Source organism: Rhinolophus hipposideros (assembly GCF_964194185.1).
Source record: "Rhinolophus hipposideros genome assembly, chromosome: 9".
Taxonomy (NCBI): Eukaryota; Metazoa; Chordata; class Mammalia; order Chiroptera; family Rhinolophidae; genus Rhinolophus; species Rhinolophus hipposideros.
The window spans coordinates 61,587,423-61,614,639 of NC_138055.1; the positions used below are offsets into that span (position 1 = coordinate 61,587,423).

The 27,217-nt window shown below is 39.2% G+C and overlaps 1 protein-coding gene across 2 annotated transcripts in view; it reads left to right on the plus strand.

Annotated features, from left to right (window-relative positions):
- Positions 1 to 27,217, plus strand: part of SRGAP1 (SLIT-ROBO Rho GTPase activating protein 1) — a 247,823-nt gene that overhangs the window by 105,571 nt on the left and 115,035 nt on the right. For both annotated transcript variants that reach the window (XM_081060579.1, XM_081060580.1), the window contains exons 2-3: positions 8,604 to 8,799; positions 13,712 to 13,874. In XM_081060579.1, coding sequence (XP_080916705.1) covers positions 8,604 to 8,799; positions 13,712 to 13,874 — 359 coding nt within the window. The remainder of the gene's footprint in view (positions 1 to 8,603; positions 8,800 to 13,711; positions 13,875 to 27,217) is intronic.

Here is a 27,217-nt window from a genome sequence, read left to right on the forward strand (position 1 = left end):
ACTCAATAAATATTCTGTTCCATATAAATGGTACATTGCTTTGGGAGGTTAAACTGCATTCCAGTAGACACTTTAAAATTGTAATTACTACAGTAAAGGAAATAGCCTTAATTTGAAAAAGCCTCAATTTGCAATTAATTCAGGACAAAAGATTTAAACTACTTTAAGTTTTTTGTTTTTTAAACTTATTCAGAGAAAGGCATGTGCAAGATTTTGTGTGCACTCCATGAGACTTGATGTTGAATTAGATCAGGAAAGAAAGTCAGTTCAGAGAATGCCTGGAACCTTTGTTGGTAACATAGCCATTCCAAAATGTAAATCTTTATACTCTCCACAGATCAATGGTTTCCACACACTCTTTTTCTTTTAGTAAAAATCAATCTACTAATACGGGTTTAAATGCCTTTGCTTGATTATGGGGAAGTTAATGAAATCCTGCCTCTTGTGCATTTTAAATAAAAGCATTATCGTGAATCATTCAGATCTGTACTTCCTCAAGCTGACCTCTCCTACAATGTAGTTAAACTGCAATAATTGATCCCCTTAATGTATTGTCTTGGATAGCTTTCATCTGGAGGGGAAAATTGCAAATTTATTTCCCATACTTTACCTGAAAATGTTATTTAGGTCAAAATATTTGGCTTTTAAAAGCTATGAAAACTGATGCTTTCGCAGTAAGCTTTTATTCTAAAATACAATAACTGAGGTTAACATCATTTCAAATGAAGGTATTATAATGAAAACTTAGACAGAAAAATAGATACAGCCTCTTTTTCAGTGTCAGAAGTGTTGTAAAATTGACTTCACTTCCGAAACCATGAGGATGAGCTGTGCTTCGAGGACAGTTTCATACCTTATTTTATGCCAAAAGGTTATATTATAACTCGGCTTCCCCCAAATATGGTAAGAGTTCCAGGGTGAGGCCAGGATTTTGAGCTTAGAATGGAAAACTTATTTCCTATATGTCTGTGCTATTTAGTTTGCTGAAAATATTGGTGATACTATCATTCAAAAGTAGAAAAAGACTTTAGGGAGTTACATTTTCCATGAGCTATTACCTGGCAGGAAGCCACCCGAAACTTCCTTCCCCAGAACCTAACTCTTGTGGACCAGGGCATCAAAAATACTATTTTTAGTTTAAAGAGCTACATTTCCATTCCCCAAATTGGCACAGCCTCCCAAATCCTACATGTCCTTTAAAGGCAGTGTGCGGGGCCAACCACCCCTAAAGCTATCACTGAGGACACCAGTTGACTTGTGTGATCTTTTCTGAAATCCTTTAGCCAGTGTAGTTGATACCATCACTTTTTGAACTTTTTTCTTTTTTTCATTACACATTTTATGGTAATTGGCCAATACAGTGCTTTACATGTTGGGAAAGTTCTTCTCAGACCTCATGTCATTGACGCTTTCCATTGCCTTTGGAAGGAGGGTATAGTTATGATTAGTGACCATTTTGCAGTTGAGGAAACGTGAGTTCCACAGAGAAAGTTTTACTACTCCAAGGTCGCATTTCTAACTGGAACTTGTGTCTTGATTCTCTGTAATCTGTCCCATATTTGCCTTGTGCATAAATAAGCCTTTTCTTCTGATCAAGCGTGCTAACTCTTCAGAGGCCTTTTCTGATGGGAACTCCACATTCCAGATTCCACTTAATGAAAACCTTAATTGCTAATTCACTCATATCCTAGAGGAGATTGTCCTATAGGGGAGCCACATTTGTAATTTTAGATTTTTCACAGTAGTCATTTGAAAAAGTAAAAACAAACATGAACAAGTGAAATTAATAAACCCAATATGTCTAAAATGTTTAATTCCAACATTAATTAACCAGGGATGCTTCCTCCCCACACCTGCCACTGCTCCTTGACATTCATGCATTAACACCCTGAAGGTCACTAACTCGCACTGTTTCTATTGCCCGTCTCCTCACTGAGAACGGGGTTCATGACTTCCAATCTGTTGTTTATACCGTGTTTCCCCGAAAATAAGGCGTAGCCGGACAATCAGCTCTAATGCATCTTTTGAAGCAAAAATTAATATAAGACCCGGTATTATATTATATTTTATATTATATTATATTGTATTATGTTATATTATACCTGGTCTTATTTAATATAATATGAGACTGGGTCTTATATTAATTTTTGCTCTTAAAATTAATTTTTGTAATTTTAAGATGCATTAGAGCTGATTATCCAGCTAGGTATTATTTTCAGGGAAACACAGTAGCCACTAGTAAGGAGTCTGGCACAAGAAAATAAATTGTTTTCAAACAAAAGCCTACTGGTACTGGTAATAACACCTCCATCTGTTTCCTAGTGGTTTACAGATTACAGCATGCTTTTCACTTATATATCTCATTTAATTCTCACCAGACCTTGTGAGGTAGAACTATTATTTTACAAGATAAAACTTTGAGAGGTTAAGTGACTTCCCACATGTCACATGACTTGTAATAGTTGGCACTGTAACTCCATCCTGATATCACCTAGTTTCTGTGCAGAGTGTAAGAGAAGCACTTGGATTCAAATTTCTAGTGAACTGAAGACGTAGCCTTGTTTATTTGGTCCATTCACACACACAAAAAAAAAATCCCAGCTCCCTTTTATGAACTTTTTTTGCCCCAAATTTCTAGCCTAAGAAGAATATTTCACAAAAGTTTGCACATGGTGTTTAGCTAATCAGTGGCTGCAAGGTTGTGTGTATTTTCACATGAGCAAAGAGCATGTGAACAAGTGATGAAACCAGTTAGAATTTCACTGGGTTCTTCTCTTAAAGTCATTCCAGGGGCTCGCATGTGCCTGTTGGGAAAATTCCTTACATCCTTTGAGTAAGGGGCCTGAGACATCCAAACAGAATATAGATTTGATATCATAAGGGAAATCTGACCAACCAAGACTGTGAGATGACTGAGATGCTTTGTGATGCTTTAGAAATGTTGTGTTTTATTTGCTAGATGATCACCAATCATCATGCTAGATGATATCCAATCCATTAATTTTATGGCCTAGTCCTAGACATTCAAATGTAACAATATGAGAGAAACAGCCCAATCTGGACTCAATCTTTCCATGAAGCATGCATCATTCAGTGGTGTCACACAAATTTATTTTAAGAGTTAGGACTACCCTTTACCAGAGAAAATAGCAAGAAATGCCTTCGTGTCTTCCTTTCCTGGGCAATTCCATTTTGTTTGGTACATATTAGTCATTAGATTTCTTATAGCTTAGAGGAACTATTTCAGTTTGGTGGTGTTTTTTTTTTCCAGATTAACTGAGTAGTTTGAAAGCACACTTTTTTATGTAATGTTCTTGTTGGATTATTGATGTTGATTCATTCTGTGGCGGTGCTCTGTAAACAGGAATGAAATAATAGTCATTAAAAAAAGACAGTAAATTTTAGCCCTGTTAAAAAGGCCATTATTATTATTTAGTAGGTCCTGCCCTAGATTTACTTAATGACTGCTTCGAGCCTCCTCAGAGTTGGCATTTTTATGCACAAAAGAGATTGTGTTGTTTATGCAGTTGTGTGAGAGTCAGGGCGATAAGCCCTCCTAGTGTTCCTTCTATTAGGTGAATCTTTTCTATACCATTAGAAATTGTAACAGTTAATATACAAGTGATGTTCCCAGTAAGTAAATTTACTATTCTGGCTGATAGATAAATTATAGATAAAGAACGAAGTAAAAATAATGAAGCAAGAGCCATTTTATGAAGATGTCATTTTAAAGTACTTGCCCCATATGTTGTCTAATTTGATAAACTACTGAAAAGTACTAGGAATGGAAATATGAGGAGTTATTTTGTTGGTATTACCATTATCATGATTCTCAGAAATGTCTCAACAACCAAAATTTCATGGAATTGTGATACTGCAGTATATCTCTTTTTGTAATACCTCTAATATTGAGGTATAATTCACATCTTACAGCTAGCCCATGTAATGTGTACAATTCACTGGTTTTTAGTATAGTCACAGTGTAGTAACCATCATCACAATCACTTTGAGAACATTTTTATCACCCCCAAAAGAAACTCTGCACCCCATGGTAATCACCTTCCATTTCCCCCAAATCCTCTAGTCCTCGTCAACAACTCATCTGCTTTCTGTTTCTATGGATTCGTCTATGGACATTTCACAATGATGGAATCACTGTAGTCTTTGGTGACTAGTTTCATTCACTGTGCTTCTATTTTCAAAATTCAACCATGATTTAGTATGTATCAGTATTTCATTCCTTTCTATGGCCACATTTTATCTCTTTGTTATTTGATGGACGTTTAGGTTGTTTCCACTTTTCAATTATTATGAATAATGCTGCTATAAACATTTGTGTGCAAGTTTTTGTGTAAAATTATGGTTTCATTTCTTTTGGGTATAATCCTAGGGGTGGATTTACTGAGTTCATGTTAACCCTACATTTAATCTTTTAATCTGCCAGGTTGTTTTCCAACGTGGCTGTACCATTTTACCTTCCCACCAGCAGTCTATGAGGGTTCCAATTTCTTCACATCCTTTCTAACACTTTTCATTACCTGTCTTCTTGATGAGAGCCATCCTAGTGGCAGTGATGTGGCATCTCATCATGCTTTTGATTTGCATCTTGCTGATGGTAATGCTGTTGAACCACTTTTCATGTGCTGTTGGCTATTTGTATACTATCTTCTTTGAAGAAATGTCTATTGAGATCCTTTGCCCATTTTTTAAGTTGGGTTATTTATGTTTGTATTATGTACGAGTTGTTTATCCTAGATGTGTGTTACATGCCATTGAGTTGGCTCTGACACCTGGAGACCCCATGAATGAGTGATGTCCACACTGCCCTGTCTTCAGCAGCCCTGCTCAGCTCCTGTAGACCAGGCCTGTGGCTTCTTTCCTGGAGTCAACCCATCTCATATTTGGTCTTCCTCTTTTCCTGCTGACTTCTGTTTTTCTTAACATTATTGTCTTTTCCAAAGATCCCTGCCTTCTCATGATGTGCCCAAATAGGACAGCTTCGGTTTTGTCATTTTTGCCTCCAGCGATGTTTCGGACTTAATTTGCTCTAGGACCCACTTGTTTGTCTTTCTGGCAGTCCAGGGTATCTGGAGGTTTCCCCTCCAACATCATATTTCAAATTAATCCATTTTCCCCCCTATTCTAGATACAAGTTCCTATTCTAGGTACAAGTTGCTTATTGGATATGTGATTTGCAAATATTTTGTCCCATTCTCTGGGTTGTCTTTCACTTTCTTGGTGGTTACAACTGTATGTCATGGAAACCACTTCTCTTTCAGGGCAGTGTGTCTTCCAGGCACATCTACAGTCTGAGTCAGCTCGTCTTTCCGCCGCTTCCTAGTGCATTCCTCGGTTAGCACTGAGCACGGTGTGGATATTAGCAGTTTAGGATTTGCCTTTCCTACCAGAAGGAAGTGTGTCGTACAAATTTTTGTAACTTCCCTGCCTAGGATTCTGCCTTACATAAAATAGGAGCTCAACAATGGCTTGGTCAACAAAATTAATACAAAGGTTAAATTTGAAAAAAAATGATGCAGGTCAATATTAATCCAAGAAAGCTAATAGGAAGTGCCCTGAAAGAGTGTCCGTAAAGAAGGTGCAGGAGGGAGAAAGCTGCCATCCCTTCCTTCTCCAGAAGCAGCCTCACAGTTCTTTCCAGAAATGGCTCCTTCATGGCATGCTGACACCAGTTTTAGATCTAATGCTCCTGTGGTACCTGGGATGATGGTGATGCCGCATCCCTTAGCCACCTGTGGTCCCATCACAGGGCATAACAGTGTGGGGCCCAGTGCATCACGGGCTGCTTTGATTGATTCTGAGCAGCGGACCAGAATTTATATGACCAAGCATTTATTTTGCTTGGTCATCTACTTATTTATTTTAAAATATTTAAAAATTTTCGGTGCCTTATTAGTTTAGCTCAAATCTAGGGAGGTCATATTATTAAAGCCGCATCATATGTGCAGGCAGGTGACTTACTCATTGTGCTGCCTTGTGGGTCTGAGGTGGTGTGAGGAATCCAAAGCGTTTCTCTTCCTAACAATGCGTTTGCTATGGTAGGACTTTCATACTAATTTTTTCCTTTTGGATCTTTTCCTCATTTGTCCTAAACTTTTCTAAAGGAACTTGGTAATCAAATGGATTCCCCTATAACTTTTGGAGCCTATTTTATTTTCTCCAGTTGATACTCTAGGTTCAGTCCCGGCAGCACATTTTCACTATTGAAAATGCTGCCAGTGCCTTATTTTGATTGGAAAATTACAGATAACATGAAGTAACAGTTACTCCCTGCAAAACGAGGATGAAGTTTTAACTGTTTAAATATAGTCCTCCCTCTCAAAACTCCCTAGTTCTTGATTTTGAACCCTGAAAGAAGCAAGCAAGAGAATACCTTAAGAATAAGACTAAAGTAAGAAGGCCATTTCGTTTTTGAGTACTTCTGATGAGATTTGTACTCTCAGCCACTTTTATTTCTTATTTGGCACTAAGGCAACTTAAAAAAAAGAGAGAGAGAAAACTAGTTGATAGTCTAAGCTGATTGATTTATTTTCTCTTAGCACAAGAAGATGTGCTAAAATTACTAAATCTTAAGACTTACTGGGATTCCTGAATGAGAAATACTCCCCCTCGCCCCCCCCCCCTTTTCATTATGAAACAAAAATAGTTCTGTATTTGTGGGTGAAAGAGTTTGGCAGACATGCTGATTATAATACTGTATTGAAAAAAGCGTACTTTGAGTGACTGAAAAAGCCAGGTGCTGTTCATGGTAGTGAAAAGCCTATAATGTCTTCACTCTTGTGTTCACCACATTCTGTGAGATGAATGAGTGGAGCCCCCAATCTAGAAGTAGAGAAACCAAGAGGGAGCGCTTGACAAATACTTCCCTATCTTCTGCCAAGGTTCCCCTGGAACAGTTTTGCCTGGAACATAACCTTACTTACTGGGAGGGCAGAAACCTTGTTTCACAGTTGCTGTATCTTCTTTGCCAGGATGTCGGTGCTCAACACATGTTGCACGGATGGAAGGTGGGCGTCAGTGTTCTGTTTGTCTGACCAGCAGACCTGGGTTAGGGGCCTAGGGGTGCCTCTTACTAGCTGAAGTCCCTAGATGAATTATTCAGTCTCCGTAAACCTCAGTTTCTTATTTATGAAATAGGGATATACTAGTACTTAATTTAGTAGGGTATAGAATGGAAAGTGTTTAATTATTATTAAGTTGAGCAAATTTCCTGACTCCCCATTCAGAACTTGACCACCCCACTGTTAATGAGCTTAATTAAATATGGGCAAGTGTGTGCCTATACAGAGGTGCCAAAAAAATGTATACACATTTTAAGAAAGGAAAAAGCTGTATTAAAATTGTAATACTCAGTATATACCAGTAACAAAAGAGGAATACAAGTCACATTTGACTTCTGCAATTACAAGAGGTGCTCAAAGTGGTGACCATCATCATAATTTTAATACAATTTCTTGCTTTCTTGACATGTGTATACATTTTTTTGGCACCCTCTCTATGTAATCAGCTCAGTCTTTGTCTATTGAAAAATGAAGAAATTGAGGTGGTGTTATTTGGGCACTGACTTCTATTAACTCCACTGAATTAGATTCAGCCCTCACTTTCGGGGAATATGCATTGACACTGGGCAAGACAAAATAGAGAAGTTCTCCAATATAAATATTCTTGTCTTTGGAGGTTAGTCCTGGATCTGAGAACAAAAACAAATCAGTGATTATTCGTTACTGTGTCTCATTTTCCAAAACACATGTTCCATTGTTATAATTCTTTACAGATAATTTTATAACACATACTTCTGCTTTTGTGTTTTTCCTAAGTCGCTAAATGACTGACGTTCCTGTTCCTAATGTATTAAAATGGTGGAAGAATTTTTTTCAGGAATATATGTGTCGATAAGGCTGTTACTTCGAACAGTGTGTCCAAGTGAAAGCCAAGTGAAGAGTTCTTGATGAACGAAATAATAAAGCGGAATCCGGGGATTGCCCCGTTATAAATGGATTATTTGGATGTAGAAAGAAATTATTTTTAGCCACAGCATCCCTATGAACCCTGAAGCTACGTGTTTTATGAACTAAAAATTTGTGCAGTACATAAAAATTACCAGATGTCAGTGTCCATATGTGCCAACTGGCAAATCCGTGGTGGTTCAGAAGTCTAGAAGAAATGATGCTCACTTCTTTGCCATTCAAATTCAAAGGGATAGTTGAGGTAAAATGCTGTTGGAAAAAATTACAATGTACTCAGCTACCCAAAGATGTCACATGTTACGAATTGTTATCTGAAAGGCTTTCATTTTTTTCCCTAATGACTCCAGGCATGTTTGTGGCATTGCGAATGTAATCCATGTTTCTAATTTATTACATTTTTCCTGAGGCTTGTGTCATTCTTTTAAAGGGTGAGCTTTGTGTCATTCTTCTAAAGGGTTAGCATGGACTTTATTTAAATAATCGACTGGACATAGCAGTCTCATAACGGTCCGATACAGAGCTAAATGTATATTAGAATTCATTACTTGTATCTTATACAAACCAGCACACCTCGGTAATTTTCGTGGAATCATCAAATGGATTCTCTTCTCTCCTTAGAAATTCGAGCTCAACTGGTAGAACAACAAAAATGCCTGGAGCAGCAAACGGAGATGCGAGTTCAGCTTCTCCAGGACCTGCAAGATTTCTTTCGGAAAAAAGCAGAAATTGAGACGGAATATTCTCGGAACCTAGAGAAGTTAGCAGAAAGGTTCATGGCAAAAACCAGAAGCACTAAGGATCATCAGCAGTACAAGTAAGAGAGACTAGACTCGGGTTCACCTTTCCGAGATGATGTCCTACCTTGTTACCACCCTTGTTGGTTTTAGAATTTGCCATTTTTGTCTGATAAGCTGTTGATTGGCGTGTCCCCATAGATAAAATCAGCCATCTGTGTTTATAATTTATGAACATCAATTGATAACATTTTAAATTAATGATATTCTCTTGACACGTTTCTCTTTCCAATAAACATATATCTGTGGGTAACTTTGTATTCAAGAAGAAAACGTTTTTATATAATTATTGATTACAAGAATTATATTGAATTATATTATAATCAAGAATTATATTATCTTGATTATAAGAATTAAGAGTTGATACCTACCACAGGCGGATATTTGGATGGGCAAATTTAAAATAGCTGATTCTTCAAGCAAAGCCTTCAGGATTTCTGCAGTGATTTTATGTGAAAATAAGCAGTGAGGGTGGCTTACGTTTTGTCCCCCACTGCCCATCATGTTTATGGTCATTGCAGTTGAGCCTAGCTTAACACAAAGACATTTGGTAAAATGCTTATGATTGAATCTAATTAAACCTTATATTAATGGTACTTTATTTGTTTAAAAAATACAGACTGCTTTTTCTGATAATGAAATTTACTTTATAATTTACATCCTAGAGACAGAGAGATACGAGTAGGCAGATAGCTCCAATAGAGCATACAAGTACTCCGACAGGGATAAGCACAGGATGTTATGGACAGACGGACAGAAATCCTTCCCATAGTGGGGGTGGGGAAGGGAAGTCGAGGGAAGGTCCTGGAAGAAGTGATACTAAGTGAAGACCTGAAGGACTGCGTCGCCATTTAGGGGGACCAGAGCAGGATGTTCCAGGCAAGGGGCCCATCGTGCATGAGGGACCAGAAGGGAAGGGGTGTAGGGCAACTTTGCAGAACAGGAAAGTAATCTAGTGGGAGTGAGTAGTGAGGTGGGGAGCTGCGAGGCTGCAGGTGCAAATTGTGCCAGATCATGGAACTCTGTAGAGCCTACTCAACATCTTGGACTTTATCCTAAAGACATGAGGAGCCTTCGGAGAGTTTTAAGTGGAAGGGTGAGCAACTCAGACCAGCATCTTAAAATTATGGCAAAGACCATAGATAGGATTGTGGATGGGAAGACACCATTGTCGAGAGAGGGAGAAGGAGAACTTGTAGGGGGCTCTCTCTGGCGTGAACTAGCAGCACTGCCAGTAGAAATAGACTTGGTTAGGAGATACTAAAAAGGCAGCACAGTCTTTCATTTCTGGAAATGGAGTGGAGCAGATAATCTGAAAAATACTTCTGCCACAAAACTCCCAGAAATCTGGTTAAAATGTAATAGACAGTCTTTTTAAAATGTATAACTGAACTCATAGGAAAGTAAGGGAAATTTCCAGGGGCCAAAAAAGGAAGATGGAACTGAAAATCAAATTGGTGGTTGTATCTGCCATTTACCGTGCTTCCCCCAAAATAAGACCTAGCTGGACAATAAGCTCTAATGCATCTTTTGGAGCAAAACTTAATAGAAGACCCGGTTTTATTTTCCTGTAAGACTGGGTCTTTATAATATATGATATGATATGATATGATATGATATGATATGATATATGATATGATATAATACTGGGTCATATATTAATTTTTGCTCCAAAAGACGCGTTAGAGCTGATTGTCCAGCTAGGTCTTATTTTCCGGGAAACATGGTAGTCCCCCTTGGGGCCAGAAGATGAGGCCTGGGCAAGGTAAAGAGTTGGAAATGAGGGCTTCGCCACCACCAACCTTACTGCATTGCATCCAGTCTAAAACCAGGATCAGAAGAAAACTATCTCAGGGAAATGATGAAACAGAAAACCATCCACCCTCCCTCCCCCACCCCGGGTGACAACAGGAGGCCTGTCTGCCCAGCGGGGGCTACAGAGGAGCCTGTCCTTGCCTTCACCATTGTCTTTGCGGTTCCATTTTATACCCCTCTGTGGCTTTCGATGCTGTACAAGAAGTAGTGTGGAAACTATGCCTGGGTACTTTGGCAGATGCAAATGCAAAACTATTCTGGATGGGGAATGCCTTTTTTGGGGGGATGACTTTAACCTCTCGTGTGGGGCCAGCATAGAAATAAATCTTAGGGATGACTTCCAGGATGAACAAATGTCAAATGTACTTGACAGAGACTGGAGCTAGAAAGAGGAGACTGGAGCCGGTACTATATTCACATTTACAGTAACTGTCCCTTTTTAAAGTCATTGCACATAGGAAGACAGCCCATTCATCCATTCTGTAAACACTTTTGAATGTTGTCTTCTGTGTTCTGAACTTGGTAATTGGTTGTGAATTGAAAATACGCATGGGCCTGTGCACCTCAGTCTGGTCCCTTAGTGGGTCAGTTGCCACTTTTTGTTCTTCCTGTTAACTGTCTCTGTTAACTGTTATAGTTTTTTTCAAAAGGTAAGCAACTTGGAATTTTCTTTGAGTTGAGTAAGTTTATTATTGAATATGGGACTGAAGGTAAAATGAATAATAAATCTACAAAGGACAAATCAGGATTAGGAAAAATTCAAAGACAAGCTTTATTAAAGAGTCAGACAAGTAATCATTTCACAAATTTATGTAAGTCAAACCATTATGCTGTACACCTTAAGCTTATACAGTGTTATATGTCAATTATAGCTCACAAAAACTGCCGGGGGTGGGGCAAGTCAGACAGACCTGGTTTGAATACTGCCTTTACTGTGTGACACTGGTCAAATTTCATAACCTCTCTGAGCCTTCAGTTCCTATCTTGTAAAATGAGACTATATGACCATAAGTGAGAAATTTGACAGTTCTTGATGCTATTGATAGCTGGCATGGGGTGCCACAACATTCTTTCTCCTCTGAAGACAAATGTGGAATCTTGAACACTTACCAGTCATTTATGCTTGACTTTGGAGTTTAGCTCTTATTCAGTTTTGGGGTGCTCATAGTGTAGAACAATCCTTGGCTTCATGTTACCACTGCACAGTGGAAAGACCAAGGACTTGGATCAGCCTCCCTGGACTCAAAGACTCTGACACTAGTTTGGTCTTCCGGAAATCACTGCACCTTGATAAGTAAGCTTCAGTTCTCTCATTGATAGAGGGGATACAAAGAATCTCGGCCTTAAATGATAGAATTCAGTAGAGTTAATATGTGTAAAGTCTTTAGATCAGCCCCTGAATAAAAAGAGCTAACTTTATCTAGCGCTCTGTGGATCTAAGACATTTTAGTTAACATGTAAAAATGTATATTAAATAATCTCCACAATAATCTGTTATTTTACCCATTCTGCAAATGAAGTAACAGGCACAGAGAGGTTAAAATAATTTGGCCAAGATCACACAGCTAGTAAGTGGTGGTTCTGGGATTTGAACCTGAGTGTAGATCTATATTCCATTCTCTTGACCTCTGAGCTGCTTCTTACAGTAGGTGCTCAGTAAATGATGGCTGCTATTACTATTGTTACTACTACTATCATTTTTAAGGCAATAACAAGTGTTTATTCAGTGAATGAAATTACATTTATTTAATGCTTACTATGGACATTATGTAAGGATACAAAAATGTGTGAAATGTTATCAAATAATTCATGGGCTACTTTAACATAAGGGATATACATAGAAGTTCATATAAAGTAACATTTCCCTCTTGGGCAGGGTGGATAAAGAATGTCAGTAGAGTGCCCGCTTTGGCAGAACATATACTAAAACTGGAACAATACAGAGAAGATTAGCATGGCCCTTGTGCAAGGATGATACACAAATTAGTGAAGCATTCCACATTAAAAAAAAACAAAAAAAACAATGTCAGTAGAAAAGCTCTGTTTGTCTGCCATACAATCCCTGCCCCTTGCCTGAGAGCTTTGAAAAAAACTTGGGGTTCTCCAGGTGTGTGTGGGTGATTCTTAGTGTGCCAGCTTGGGGTATGGGTGGCTTCTCTCCTGAGTACAAGTGCTAAGACCCTCGATCATGGGTTTCTTTCCCTATACCTATTCCTACCTCTATCCTCTCCTTCCTCTGTATTCCAGAGAGGGTTCTGACTTACTGCAGTGTGAAATTCTGAATCTGAGGGACTTACTGGCAGAAAGACCTGACTTAATGATTCTTTCCTAATTTAATTAATATTCAGAGTTGTTGTGTGTGATTTTTTTTTTTTTTTTTTTTTTTTTTTAAGCAGTAACATCCCAGTTGGTCACTGTTTTTGTTCGGAGATTTTCCATTAAGGTTTTTTTTACAGATCTTCTTTTGTTGTTTACATTCACTTTTCGCTTTATCATCTAGAATAAACAAGGAGTAGTTATAAATCTGAAATAGTTCAATGGGCTTAAACAGGATGTGTGACAAGTTATAAGCCAGCAAACTTCTTGTTTCTATTCACGGGCCTTGAGACAATGTTATATCGTCCTGATTCTTTGGGAGGAGAGGATTAATAACTAACCCTCAAAGTTATGTCCTATGGAAAGCATACCCAGCCACATCGCTTTTCCAACAACAGGCAGAACGCTCAAAGCAGACTTTGTGTGCAATAGCAAACCGGTTTGTCTGAGTCTGTAGATTTTTGTGTAAACACGAACTGCCTTCTTCAGTGGGTGTTTAAAGCTGAAGGGCTGCCTGAGTACTCTGTATGTGAGGGTCCCACGACTCTCTCCAGAGTGTGGGTTTTGACTGGTGTTCTTGGTCCAGGTTCTTTCTTCCAAGCCTCGGGAATTGCTGGCTCTGCTGTCACAGCCTGGAAGCCTCTTCGGCTGGCTGTCGAATGTCCTGGTATTAGCAAAGAGGAGAAATAACAGCCATCATATCTGCACCATACCTGGCTCCTCGTTTGCCTTGGTGCCTTCCCTCAGCTGCTTGGGGCAGTGTTGAAACTGATAGTAATTCTGCCTTTCTTTACTTCTTAGGAAAGACCAGAACTTGTTGTCTCCAGTGAACTGCTGGTATTTGCTCCTGAACCAAGTGAGGAGAGAAAGCAAAGACCATGCAACCTTGAGTGACATCTATCTGAACAACGTGATTATGCGGTTCATGCAGATAAGTGAGGATTCCACCAGGATGTTTAAAAAGGTACTCTCCCTCAATCCCGCTCTCGTGTGCCTTTCTAAAACTGCTCTGCCTGTAACCACAACAGAGAAAGGGCTGGTGCCTTAAGCACTTAAGTGGACTCTGTTTTAGGTACAAAAGTAAATGAATGAAGCTTTTAAAGACACAGAATGAAAAGTGAAGCCTGGGCAAGCATACAGTAGGAAGAGTGAAATCCCTGAATCTGTGACCTGAATAATGTGCGCAAAAGTTTAAAATGAGGTGTACCACCCGTTGCATTTCTGCTATTAGGAACGGACTGTCTACAGTTAGGAAAACACAGATCGAGAGAGGAAAAGGCTTAAATTCTGTATTTGAGGTTCACACATGATCAGAGACTTGTGAAGAACACGATAAGCAGATGTGCTGCTCTCTCGGGAAAATGTTATCACAATTTCTTCTCACTCCCCACCAGATCGGCAGCAGAGGCTGTGCTGGAGTGACATGAAAAAAAGTCCACAGGGCACAGAAAATTCTGTCCCTTACATGCCAGAGAGCTTCCTCTTTCCCAAATCCATTAAAAAAAAATGGGAACTGGGCTTTTAAGGCTTCTTATCATTGATTGTTACTAGTCTCAGCCAGCTCTCAGCAATTTTTTTGTTGTTTGGACATGTTTGTTGAGAACAATAACAAAATTGGACCATTTCCTGTGAAGAGAATGTAGCTACTTGCCCAATTAGACTGGCTTTCAGTTTTTATGTTTGTAGGACAAGGGTTCCCCCAACCTCCACCTCAGCTTTGTGCTAATGGTGTTTGGTGTTTATATCAATATCTGTACCTCTATTCAGTAAGTAATTATTAGTTTCAGAAAGTGGGGGGCGGGGAGGAACACGTTGTAGATTAATGACATATTTATGTTTCAAAGGAGCCCCTTAAAACAAAGATGTAGTGTTAAGCAGGCCAGCTGGGAAACTTCTTAGTCGTGTGCGATGAATCCACATTAGATTTGATTTCTGACCGAGAAATGGAATTGAACACACTCCAAGGCAACTTTTGCTCTAGTAATAGCTGGGTAAACGTTTCAAACGAAGGAGAAATTTAAAAAATTTAGAACTAAGAGCATATTAATTAAGAAGAAAATAGAGAAATATCCTGTGTCATCTTATAAAGTACAGCTTAAAAAAAATACTTTAGACTGAGTCATGAAAGTGAAGTAATTTTCTCACACATCAGTCTGTTCAGCCAAGACCTCATTTGGTTCAGTGTTTTTTTTGTTGTTGCTGTTGTTTTATGTTGTTTTGGAGCATCTTCCGAGCAGGAGACAGTGTTAGGCCTTGGAAAGGCTATATCGCGAAGAAAAATGAGTGCTTGTGCTCAAGGAGTTCGCACTTGGTCCGGATTTGGATGGCACTGGATGGCGCTTCCCGGTCATGGGTGTGCTGGCAACCATTTAGCCACGGCCTCTGGGAACAGCACCTCCATTGAATTCATTTATCCATTCAACAAAACATCTTCAAAATGTTGGGCGGGGGAAGACATGTCCCTGCCTGTAGGGAACTCATTATAATAATGAACAGTTACCTGGCTAAAGGGATGCCCACCCCATTGTGGGAGCTTGAAGGCTGGAGGGTCAGGGAATTCTTCACAGTAAAGGGAACACTTGATGTGAGGTCTGTAGGAGAGGGCGGTGGTCATCAGGCAGACGAAGACAGTGACTTATTTCAGGGAAAGGAAAGAATTTAATGTGACTGGACTAAAGGTTGTAAGGGTGAGAGTGATGGAATATGAGGCTAAAAAGAGGACGGTCATATATAGAGGGATTTTGTATGTCTTGTTCAGATGTTAGAATTTGCATTTTGTAAGTCAAAATCGAGGGCTTGACAAAGGTGATAGAAGGCTAGAGCTGAGAGTCAAATGAATTTGGATTTGGATCCCAGCTCTGCTGTTCACTTGCTTTGTGAGGTTGGTGGTGATTTAAGAGATTCAGGAGCGTGCCCTCCTCTCTGAGGGAGTGAGGAAGGCAGGACCGGGCAGAGGGCGAAGCTGAACGGATGGATGTCGGCAGCTGGGATGGCTCTCTGAGGTTATCTCTTTCTGTCTCAAATCCAGGCAAAGGGCATTTCCTTTGTTTCTCAGTCACTGGATTTGAGCTGCCCTGGGGGTAGGGCTAAGTAATCTCGGGGTGAGGCGGCTCCCTTTGGTGGAGGGTAATTCCCAGAGAGGGATCAGCTGTGAGTTGCAGTAGTCAGCAACCAGTATTCCCTGTAGTTGGGGGAATGAGTTCCTGGCTCTTGAAGAGAAGGACTAGAGAACATACAGTAAATACACACACACATCACACATGCTCGTTTGTTTGCTACCTAGTAGTTTCTTATTACCCAGATTTTCTGGGATTCAAAGAATTACAGTCTTTGGAAACCATCGATTTATAGTGGTTACTTTGGCCTTTAATGGGTCTTCTTCTGACTATTGTTGACCACTTGAAAGTTAATAGTCATTACTATGACAGGTATCAGATTCCACCTTCCTCAAACAAATTTAGCAGACTATACACCCCACCTTTCTATGAACATTATTGCTGGAAAAAGAAAGAAGAGAGCTAAAGGGCAAAAGGGAGAGAGAGGCAAGTTTTTTGAGCAGCCAGATGAGCCCATTAGGACACATTTGTCGTCTGAAAGAACAGGAAGCCAGACCCTCATCTACCAAGTTCAAAGATCTTTAGGTCGCTATAGACAAGTTGTTTCTGCATTTTATTTTTTTTTTTGATCACCAACCTTCCTCTTTTCCACTTCTTCTTGCATTGTTATGGTTCTATCTGCTTTCAGAACAGAAAGCAATCATCAGAGCCAGTCTGAAATGACCTTTCAAACTGCGATGGAGTCCTTAGTGACCAGAATGCTGTTCTTCTTGGGAGAATTTAAGACTTCCTCCTTTTTCAAAAATACTCCCTATCTTTATGGAGATCCAAATAGATGATGGGAGCATGACAGGCTCAGCCTCTTACTCAGCTGTATCTTACTCAAGTGAGTCAGTGATAGAGAATCCCTTTACCCCAAATGTTGTGTCAAGTAAAGAATTTGGAACAGATAATTCTAAGGATATTTTCTGTATCCAAATGGATAGAATAATCAAAAAGCTACATATAGGGACACCTAATTCCATGGATAGGTTTAGGGAACAACTTCAAGACTTACATTTTAATCACATCAGAACCAGTTACAAAAATAGTTGCCTACATTTGACAGGAAGTTTTCAACAGGTAGAGAAAGTGCAGCTTTTTAAAAACAACAAAAGCAACACCTAATTATTTAAATAGTGATTATTTCATATTAAGGCCCCTCAAGCTATAAATGAAGCCTGTTGGTCAGAATAACATAGTGATTCACCTTTTAACTCTGTGGGTATGAATCTTGGTTTTGCCATTGTTAGTAGCATTGTGGAATTGGAGGTATTTGTAAACTTCTTAAGCCTCAGTTTCCACTTGTATAAAGTAGATATAGTAATCTATTTCACATAATTGTTTAGAGGATTCTTAGTCATACATGGAAAGCCACTTAGCCCAGTGTCTGGACTTGATAACTCCAAACTAATGTTCAGCTGTTATCTTTATTACTACGTACTTATATTGTGTACACTTACTCCATACAGTCATAATCATAATTATTATTATGTAATGTGAAATTATACTAGACATTATACTAAATGTGTCCTCATTCTAAGGAGAATACACGGCACAACTGTGATAAACATTTCTACATCATCACAAGTTATTTGCATATCACTTATTATGTCGTTCCAAACCATATTTGTAAGTGGATTCTGAGCAATGGTCTTACAACATCTTTGCTTGTAGCTGAATTAAAACTTTGATCCTCACATTTCAACAGTTCATGGGAAATCAGGAACAAACCAGGGAATACCTGTGTTGTTCAGTCCCCCATGCCTCTCAGTTTCCCCCAAAGCTATTTCACGTGGAGAGTCTTAACTCTGAGGCATCATCACTGATTTCTTCATTCATTTAACAATAAGAGGCATTCTGTTCTAGACCCTCCATCATGTATAGACAACGTAAGCATCGACAGAGTAGGACTTTGCTTTTACTCTCTTACGTTCTGCTTTGCCATTTTAGGAGGTCAGAAATTGGAGACTCATTGTACACATGGGTCAGTTTCATTGTCAACCCTCACTTCTTTCTCAAAGAACAAGGGCTGCTAGGGTGCCGCCTGTCCTGTTTTCCAGCCCTGCCTCCTGGAGTGATGAGATTTCGCTGCCTTCTTTCCATGACTCATGCTGAAAAAGAGTGTTCTGCATCTGTTTGGTGTTGCCGCCAGAAAGTATGCAGTTCATGTGCTACACAAAAAACTGTAAATAATGTCAGCAGTCACAGTTGCAGAAAAGACCACAGCTGGCTTGCAGTAATCACTTTATTTAAGCACCTTATCCTTTGATCCTATTTACCAATTTTAAGAATGTTAATAGAAGTATGTAGTTTGAGGGAGTGCCATAAAATGGTAGCATGGTAATATGTTAAATTATCTCTGTGTGTTTTAAATTATCTTGAAGTCTGTCATATCCCCATGGATATTTTTTGATTATTGATGTTTTTGTCCTTCTTTGGTTTGCATAAGTATGTGTACAAGTATAATTTATTTTGTTTCTTCACCAGTAATAATGACATCTGTACACTGTTCACCAAGCACTGCGCTCTACATTTTTTACTCGTTACTGTACACATCCTCACAGCTGCCTAATGAGCAGGTATTATAATTCACATTTCAGGGATATGGAAACAAAAGGCTCAGAGATATAAATTGTAGACCAAGGTTAGCTGGCATACATTCTTATATTTGCCCAATGTCTTAGATAGTTCATAGTTACTATGACTGTTGCTGTCTTTTGGTGGTAACTGGGGAGGTTACTCAATGCATAGGTCAGAATTTCTGAGAATTACCCTGTTTTCCCGAAAATAAGACCTAGCTGGACAATCAGCTCTAATGCATCTTTGGGAACAAAAATTAATATAAGACCAGGTCTTATTTTACTATAATATAAGACCAAGTCTTAATATAATATAATATAATATAATATAATACAATACAATACAATACAATACAATATAATATAAATCATATAATAACAGGTCTTATATTAATTTTTGCTCCAAAAGACACATTAGAGCTGATTGTCTGGCTAGATCTTATTTTCGGGGAAACACGGTAGGACACTTGTCATTTTTGGCCCTATTTATTTCTTATGAAAATCCTGAAGAATGATAGTTTTGGATGAGCAACAATATCTGTTAGTCATCCAAGTTATAGCCGGGGCTTCTAAGCAGCAGAGACTGGCCCCAAGCCGCTGAGAATTACCCCACTTTGGCATAAATGCCACAGGTTATCAGATTCAGACTCACAGGAATTAAATTAACCCACTTTGATATTGTTGATTGTGTGGCCTAATTTAAAAGGAAGAATGACAGATTATTGGTAAGATTTGGAGATTTGTAGTCATTTTTTATTTTGACCAAAGCCAATCATATTCTATTTAAATGTCCTAATATGAAAGAAAAAAAGGCATTTCACGGGGGAAAATGCTCTGTTTCCAATTAGACCATTTAAAACAAGTTAATATTCAAACAGGTGCTTTAATATAAATTAATAAAAGATACCAGTCAACTGTAGATCTCTAAGGCTCTAAACTTGTTTGAAAAAAATAAAAGTTCCATAAGTTTTTTTTGTTGTTTGTTTGTTTTGGGTTTTTTTTTTTTTCAGTTTCAGGTGTACAAAGCAACGTAATAGTTAGACATTTAAACCCCTCATAAAGGGGTAACCCACCCCCCAAGCTACTATCCCTCTGACATCTTATATAGCTATTAAAATACCATTGAGTGTCTTTCCTATGTTGTACTCCACATCCTGTGATTATATATACCAATATATTTAGTTACAGTTGACATTCAATACTATTCTCCTTTGCTTCAGGTGTATAGCGCAGTGGTCAGTCTATGAAGTGATCCACCTGATAATCCAGTGCCCATCTGGCACCTTACATGATCTTTACAACATTGTTGATTATATTCCCCGTACTGTATTACTACCAATTCGTATTTCTTAATACCTTCACCTTTTTCATCCTGTCCCCAACCCCAGTCCCATCATCACCCTGATGGATCAGGTACCTATCTGGTCCCATACCAAGTTATTACAATATTATTGACTATATTCCTTATGCCATACCCTACTTCCACATGACTACTGTGTGACAACCAATTTGTACTTCTTAATCCTTTCCCCTTTCACCCATCCTTAACCCCCCTCCCATCTTAAAGAAGTCCCTCTAAGAATCCTTGTAATACTGGTTGGTGGTGATAAACTCCTTCAGCTTTTTCTTGTCTGGGAAGCTCCTTATCTGTCCTTTAATTCTAAGTGATAGCTTTGCTGGGTAGAGTATCTTGGTTGTAGGACCTTGCTTTTCATCACTTGGTATATTTCCTGCCACTCTCTTCTTGCCTGCAAAGTTTCTGTTGAGAAATCAGCTGACAGTCTTATGGGGGCTCCCATGTAGACAACTAACTGCTTTTTTCTTGCTGCTTTTAAGGTTCTCTCTTTCTATTTAACCTTTGGTATTTTAATTACGATGTGTCTTGGTGTGGGCCTGTTTGGGTTCATCTTGTTTGGGACTCTGTGCTTCCTGGGCTTGTATGTCCGTTTCCTTCACCAGATTAGGGAAGTTTTCTGTCATTATTTCTTCAAATAGGTTTTCAATTCCTTGCTCTCTCTCTTCTTCTGGTACACCTATAATGCAAATGTTGGTACGCTTTATATTGTCCCGTAGGCCTCAAACTCTCCTCAATTTATGGATTCTTTTTTTCTTTTTGCTGTCCTGGTTGGGTGTTTTCTGTTACCTTATCTTCTGGATCACTGGTTGATACGCTGCTTTATCTGATCTAATGTTGATTCCCTATAATATATTCTTCATTTCCATTATTGTACCCTTTATTTCTGACTGGTTCTTTTTCATGGTTTCCATCTCCATTTTTATGCTTCCTATTTTTCTGTTGAAGTTCTCCTTGAGATCATTGAGCATTCTGATAACCAGTTTGAAACTCTGATAACCATTTGGAATTCTGCGTCTGATAGATTGCTTATCTCTATTTCATTTAATTCTTTTTCTGGAGCTTTGTTCTCTTCTTTTATGGTTTTTTTGTCCCCCACCCCCCCTATTTTGGCTGCCTCCCTGTGTTTGTTTCTGTGTATTAGGTAGAGCTGCTGTGTCTTCCGGTCTTAGTAGAGTAGCCTTATATAATAGGTGTGCTGCAGGGTTCAGTGGCACAGTCTTTCTAGTCACCTGAGCCATGCACTCTGGGTGTGTGCCTTGTGTGGGTTGTGTGTGCCCTCCTTTTATAGTTGAGCCTTGGCTGATAATTGCACATCAGTGGGAGGGACTGACCCTTGGGCTCACTGGTTGTGAGGACTGGCCTTGACTACAGTGTAAGAATTGTTGTGCAAGGGCTCATCCTACAGAGCAGGATCTGCCTCAGCAGGACTCGTGTCTGCCCGTGCCGCTCCTTGGGTGTGTCATACTTGGAGGCGGCTGGGTAATGCTCCAGCTCGTTTTAAAACTGGCCACTGGGGGCACCAGCGCCAGCACCACCTTGGAGGTGATCCTCTGTAGGTCAAGTTCAGCCACAGTCCGAGCCCCACCGGGCGCCACCCAGTGGGAGCCAATATGAAATCTGCAGATGGCTGCTGCCTGTGCTGTGCTTGGAAGTGCCTTGAGAGGCGAAGCCGCAAACCAACTCCAGCTGCCACTAGTGCCCGCTTCGGGCTGCTCAGCCAGAGCTACAGGACACACTCAAGCCAGATGCTGCTTGTCTGGGTTCCGCGAACCTTTGAGAGACCCTAGGAAAGTCAGTAGCTTGAGACAAGGGAGGTGGTCTGCACGAAAAAGCCACTGCAAGTGTCCGGGGTGTACCCGAAAGTTGGGTGGGGCCAGATCTCCCATTTCCAGGGCGGGCGAATGAACAGCGGAGACTGGCAGCCGCCTGTGTTCACAAGTCGGGAAGGGGGAGGGCTCAACAAAGAAACACTGGCCTCCACTAGTTCCCCCATCCAGGAGAAAGCCACCTCTCAAGCCCCTGTCCCAAGCCAGAAATCTCAATTCCCCACCATATGTCCCTGCCGCCTTTCTAGCTGCTGCCCCAGTGCTGGAGCTCAGAGCGAGTGATTCCACTAGTGGGTAAGTCTGCATGCGATCCCTTTAAGAGGAGCGCCTGTGAGTGCAGCTGCATTCCGTCTCACTCAGACACAATCTCGGCTGGATTTTACAACCAGAAATTATGGGACTTCTCTCCCCAGCACTGGAACCCTGGGCTGGGGTGGGGCTGGAATCTCTTACTCTTCTAGGGGATAGTGAGGGACCCCCACAGCCGAAAAAGCCCTCCTGATCTTTAATGGTCACACATGGGTGTGGGACCAGCCCGTTCTGCATTTCTGCCCGTCCTAACAGTCTGGAGGTGGCTTCTTCTGCATGTCCTTAGTTGAAAGGCGCCAGTTCAGCTTGATTTTAGGTGATTCTCAATAATGGTCGTTTTGTAGATTAGTTGTAATGTTGATGTGGTTGTGAGAAAAGTTAGCACAGCGCTTACGTACTGTGCCATCTTGGTTTTCTCTCTCCAGAAGTTTTTTAAAATCTGAAGACTGCCAATCTATATATGAAAGAAAAGGTCTTATTTTTTAAATGTAAAACATATGCATTGTAGAAATTTAGAAAATACTAAGAAATTTAAAAATGTAAATAGCAGTCACCCATATTAACAATATGTACTCTTAATAAGTTGGGCTATATCTTTCCAGTATTTATATGATAAACATATGTGTAGTATACAAACACATACATATATATAGTTTACAAAATTGAGATTTTATTGCATATAGCTTGGGAACTTGCCCTTTTCGTGTAAAATATTTTGTGTGTTCCTATGTGTGGAAATAATCTTTTATAACAGGGATCTTCACACCTGCATAGAGTTTTACTGTCTGCGTAGCCATATTATTTTCTTGTTGTTGGACATTTAAATCTTTCACGCACGTATGGTATTTTTTTATGCTACATTCCTTGAAATAGAATTAGTAGGTCAAAGGATGGCATTAGAATTTCATGCTTTTGATTAAATTCTTACCTTTTGCCTTCCTGGAGTAAAGGTGGTCTTGGCTGTGATTTACCAATGAATGTCTATTGCCTGAAAAATAAAGTGACTATTTTCTTAGCTACCACATGTGATTTAGTATGCTTATGCAACGTAGTAAATAATATAACAGGAGGAACTTTTTTAAAGCATTTCAGTGCAGTGTAGCAGAAGAATTAAATGGTATTCTGGTGGCCTCAAGGGATAGCTTAATTATTGATGGGGCTTGGAAAAAATAAGCGAGAATAGTTCAAGCTAACACTACTAGCTGGTTTCTTGAGTTTTATTGATGCTATGACTAGCTCGTTTTTCTAGAACTATATTAAGACCAAACTTCTTACAATGAAATGGTACAGTTTTCCTAATTATTTTAGGAAATGTTTTTAATTTGTATTTATAAGTTGCTTACCAGGAGGGCTGACACAAAGTAAGTGCTTAATAAATAGTTATTTATTAAGCTGTTCTTGCATTTGCATTGTTGTCTTTATTACTCAGTGACAACAGGACATGTATGATTAACCTGGCTATAAATTTAGCAGGTGAGTTACTAAATAAGAGAATTCTCTAATAGTTCACAGCTTTATTAAAGACTTTTAAAGAGGACATTAAGCAGGTAATATATCGTGTTTCCCCCAAAACAAGACTGTGTCTTATATTAAGTTTTGCTCCAAAAGACACCACACTAGGGCTTATTTTCTGGTTAGGTCTTATTTTCAGGGAAACACAGTATGTTTGTTGCCTTGGAAAGTGATACAATTTTTAAAAATTTGATGTCAGGTAAGTTGGACGTTTTGTCATACAGCATGACGTGGTAGTACCGACACTCATGTTAGTAGTTAAACCCATAATTACATTGCGAACAGTTATCAAAGAGCATACTTGTAACTTATTTTTGGTAAAAAAAAAATCTGGAAGTATATGGACCAAAACTATTTTAAGTGGGTGTCTCTTAATTACTCAAATTTTCTTCTGGTTACTTATCTGTAATTTCTGAGTTTTTCTGCAATGAACATATTGTATAAGAGACAAGAAAACAATTATTTATTGTAAACTAAAAACTTAAAGAAACTTGGCCCAGAGTACACTAGTCAGTGTTTACTATAAAGAAGTGGGGAAACCATTAACTAATTCAGCTCCTAGTGCTGTTTACTAAGGGATAATTAGCCTGTTCTCCAAGTACAGTTGAAAACTGTGCTTTGAATATACAGTATTAGAATGAATAAAATGAATAAAACATGAAATTAGGGAACTTCTGAGCAAGTTGGCAGTTTGCACATGGGCTCCAACTGCCTTATCTCCCAAGTTGTCTTTGAAGTGACTAATCAAATGTATAAATGGAAAAACTGGGGGTAATCCTTTTAACTTCAAGCAGATCGCATTACTTCTTTGCTCACTCCTCACAGTGAGTGAAAGTCTATACCCCCACCTCTGTTCCCTCCCCTTTTCATGAAGATAGATTAATATAATTTATCAATCTGAACAACACAGAGGAAAAAAGATTGAAAAAAATAGTGCGTCGGGGGCATTTGGAACAATGTCAGAAGGTCTGACATTGTGTCAGCAGAGTCCCTGAAGGAGAGGGAGAAGAGAAACAGTGTGTACAGAAAAAAATAATTGCAAGAAAACTACCCAAATTTGGCAAATGAGATAAACCTACACATTCAAGAAGCTCAGCAAAACCCAAACTGGATGAATCCAAGGAAGTCCATACCCAGACACATTATAATCACACTGAATACTAAAGACAAAGGGAAAAAAAAATTGAAAGCTGCCAGAGGAAAAATGATACATTACTTACGGGAAAACAATTGGGGGCTGGATTTCTGTACACAGTCAATGCCAGTAGCACCGTGCCAATTGTGACAATCAAAAATGTCTTTAGATATTGCCAAATGTCCCCTGCGGGGGGAATTAGCCTAGTGGAAAATCATCAGTTCAAATTGAGTCCTCCATTCTCTCAAACAGATGTTTTTTAAAAAGAAATATTCCAGTTTGGTTTGTTTTTCAATCACATGGTTTACAACTCTAGAGTAAAATAACAAACTTGGAGTGGGTCAAAGGTACCCAGTTCCTCACTTCCCATATAGAGGAGTAAAAAATTCAGTACCAGGTTTATTTAGGTTGAGTTATTCATAAAAGATCAGCACTTAATGAAGTTCATTTTTGAAGAGCTGTAGACACCCATTCTCCTCATCCAAGAAGGAAATTGTAGCCTTAAGGAAAGAACTGATGAGGAGAGAACATTCCTACTATATGTCGAGGTGTCAGCAGTTGAGATCAACAAAGTCTAAAGCAACCTGAGACTAGTATTCGTGTTGCTATCCAAGATTTCTTACAGTTGAAGACTTTGTTTAATTCCACATGATAGGATGCTAAAAGATTTCCAACAGCTGCAATAAGTACTATAGTGGGTGATACTGCACATATAGTTAATATTTAAATTAGGGCACACTTGTGGTACCATGAATTATAGCAACCCAAAAATAGGTAGTTGTAAATAGATACAGATACTGAATATGGCTATCAGATTGATTTCAGTATCTTTTTTTAAAGATTTTATTGGGGAAGGGGAACAGGACTTTATTGGGGAACAGTGTGTACTTCCAGGACATTTTTCAAACTCAAGTTGTTGTCCTTTCAATCTTAGTTGGTGGAGGGTGCAGCTCAGCTCCCGGTCCAGTTGCCCTTGCGGGAGTTGAACTGGCAACCTTGTGGTTGAGAGGACGCGCTCCAACCAACTGAGCCATCCACGAGCAGCTCAGCTCAAGGTGCCGTGTTCAATCTTCGTTGCAGGGGCCGGAGCCCACCATCCCTTGCGGGACTTGAGGAATTGAACTGGCAGCCTTGTGGTTGAGAGCCCACTGGCCCATGTGGGAATCGAACCAGCAGTCTTTGGAGTTAGGAGCACGGAGCTCCAACCGCCTGAGCCACCGGGCCGGCCCAATTTCAGTATCTTTTAAATCTCAAAGAAAAAAAATTTTCTCATTATAGATAAGCTGTTAAATACAAACAGACATTTTACCAACTACTTTGTCAGATTAACATAGAAACATATAAAAATAAAAAAATTGGACCCTGGATATATGAAGTATTTAGATTGAGAAAAAAACAGTAATGTTCAGTAATTGATAATAAATAAAGAAATGCACCGGTTTTACTTTTCAAATTTGACAGTTTCAAGTGAACAGAATCATAATTAGCTAATGCAGTTGCTTAAATAAATATTGCTCATAGAAATTTCATCTCTTTAGCTCTAAAAATGGAGATTGTGAGGGTCTACTAAATAATTACCTTTTATGACTTGGCAAAGTCTTATAATTCTACTGATCAGTCATGACAAATCCACTGTAACATCTTTTCCTTCCCTTTTTATTCTTTTCCTGAACCTTATTTTGCTCAGTTTTCTTTTCCAAAACAGAGTAAACGTTCTTTTTAATTCAACAAACCATTATTTATTATCATTGTGTATAATAGTGGATGCTAAAGTCACAAAAGTAAGACAGAGATCCTCAATTGGGACCCCAGAGGAGCTTATAATCAAGTAAGTGATTAAAAGAAGTGTAGAAATAATAAAAATTACATTATAAATTGGTAATTGCTCTTACAGAGAGAGATAGGACGTAAAACCACAAGAGCACAGAGAACTAAGGTCTACTACCTAGGAAAATGGAGAAAGGCTTCACAGAGAGAGTAGCATTTGATCCAGGTCTAAAACTTGGTGAGATTTGCAGAGGATTTAGGGGAAGTGATTTCTGCTGTACAGAGAATAGGTAAGAACAAGGGCTCAAGGTTCTGAGAAGATGGTGGCAGGTGGGGTCTTGGTGGCCCCACCCACTCAACTCTTCACAGTAGTGAGCTGTAAAGGTGTATTAGGCCACCTATGTTGCCTGGACTAAAAGCTCTCAGTTACACAGCTGAGGTAGGCTTGGAGCCTGTAGCATGATGAAGCAGGCATAGTGGGATAACAGCTATCTGAGATCCAGAAAGGCAGGTTTGGGAAGGTGGTGCAAGGATTTTGATTCTCAGTTTGAGGGATTGGTATTTTATCAGCTAAGCAGCTAAGGAAACCAGGAGAGAGTTTTAAGCAGGGATATAGCGTGTTTCCCCCAAATAAGACCTAGCCGGACCATTACCTCTAATGCGTCTTTTGGAGCAAAAATTAATGTAAGACCCAGTCTCCCGGTCTGATTTTAATGTAAGACCG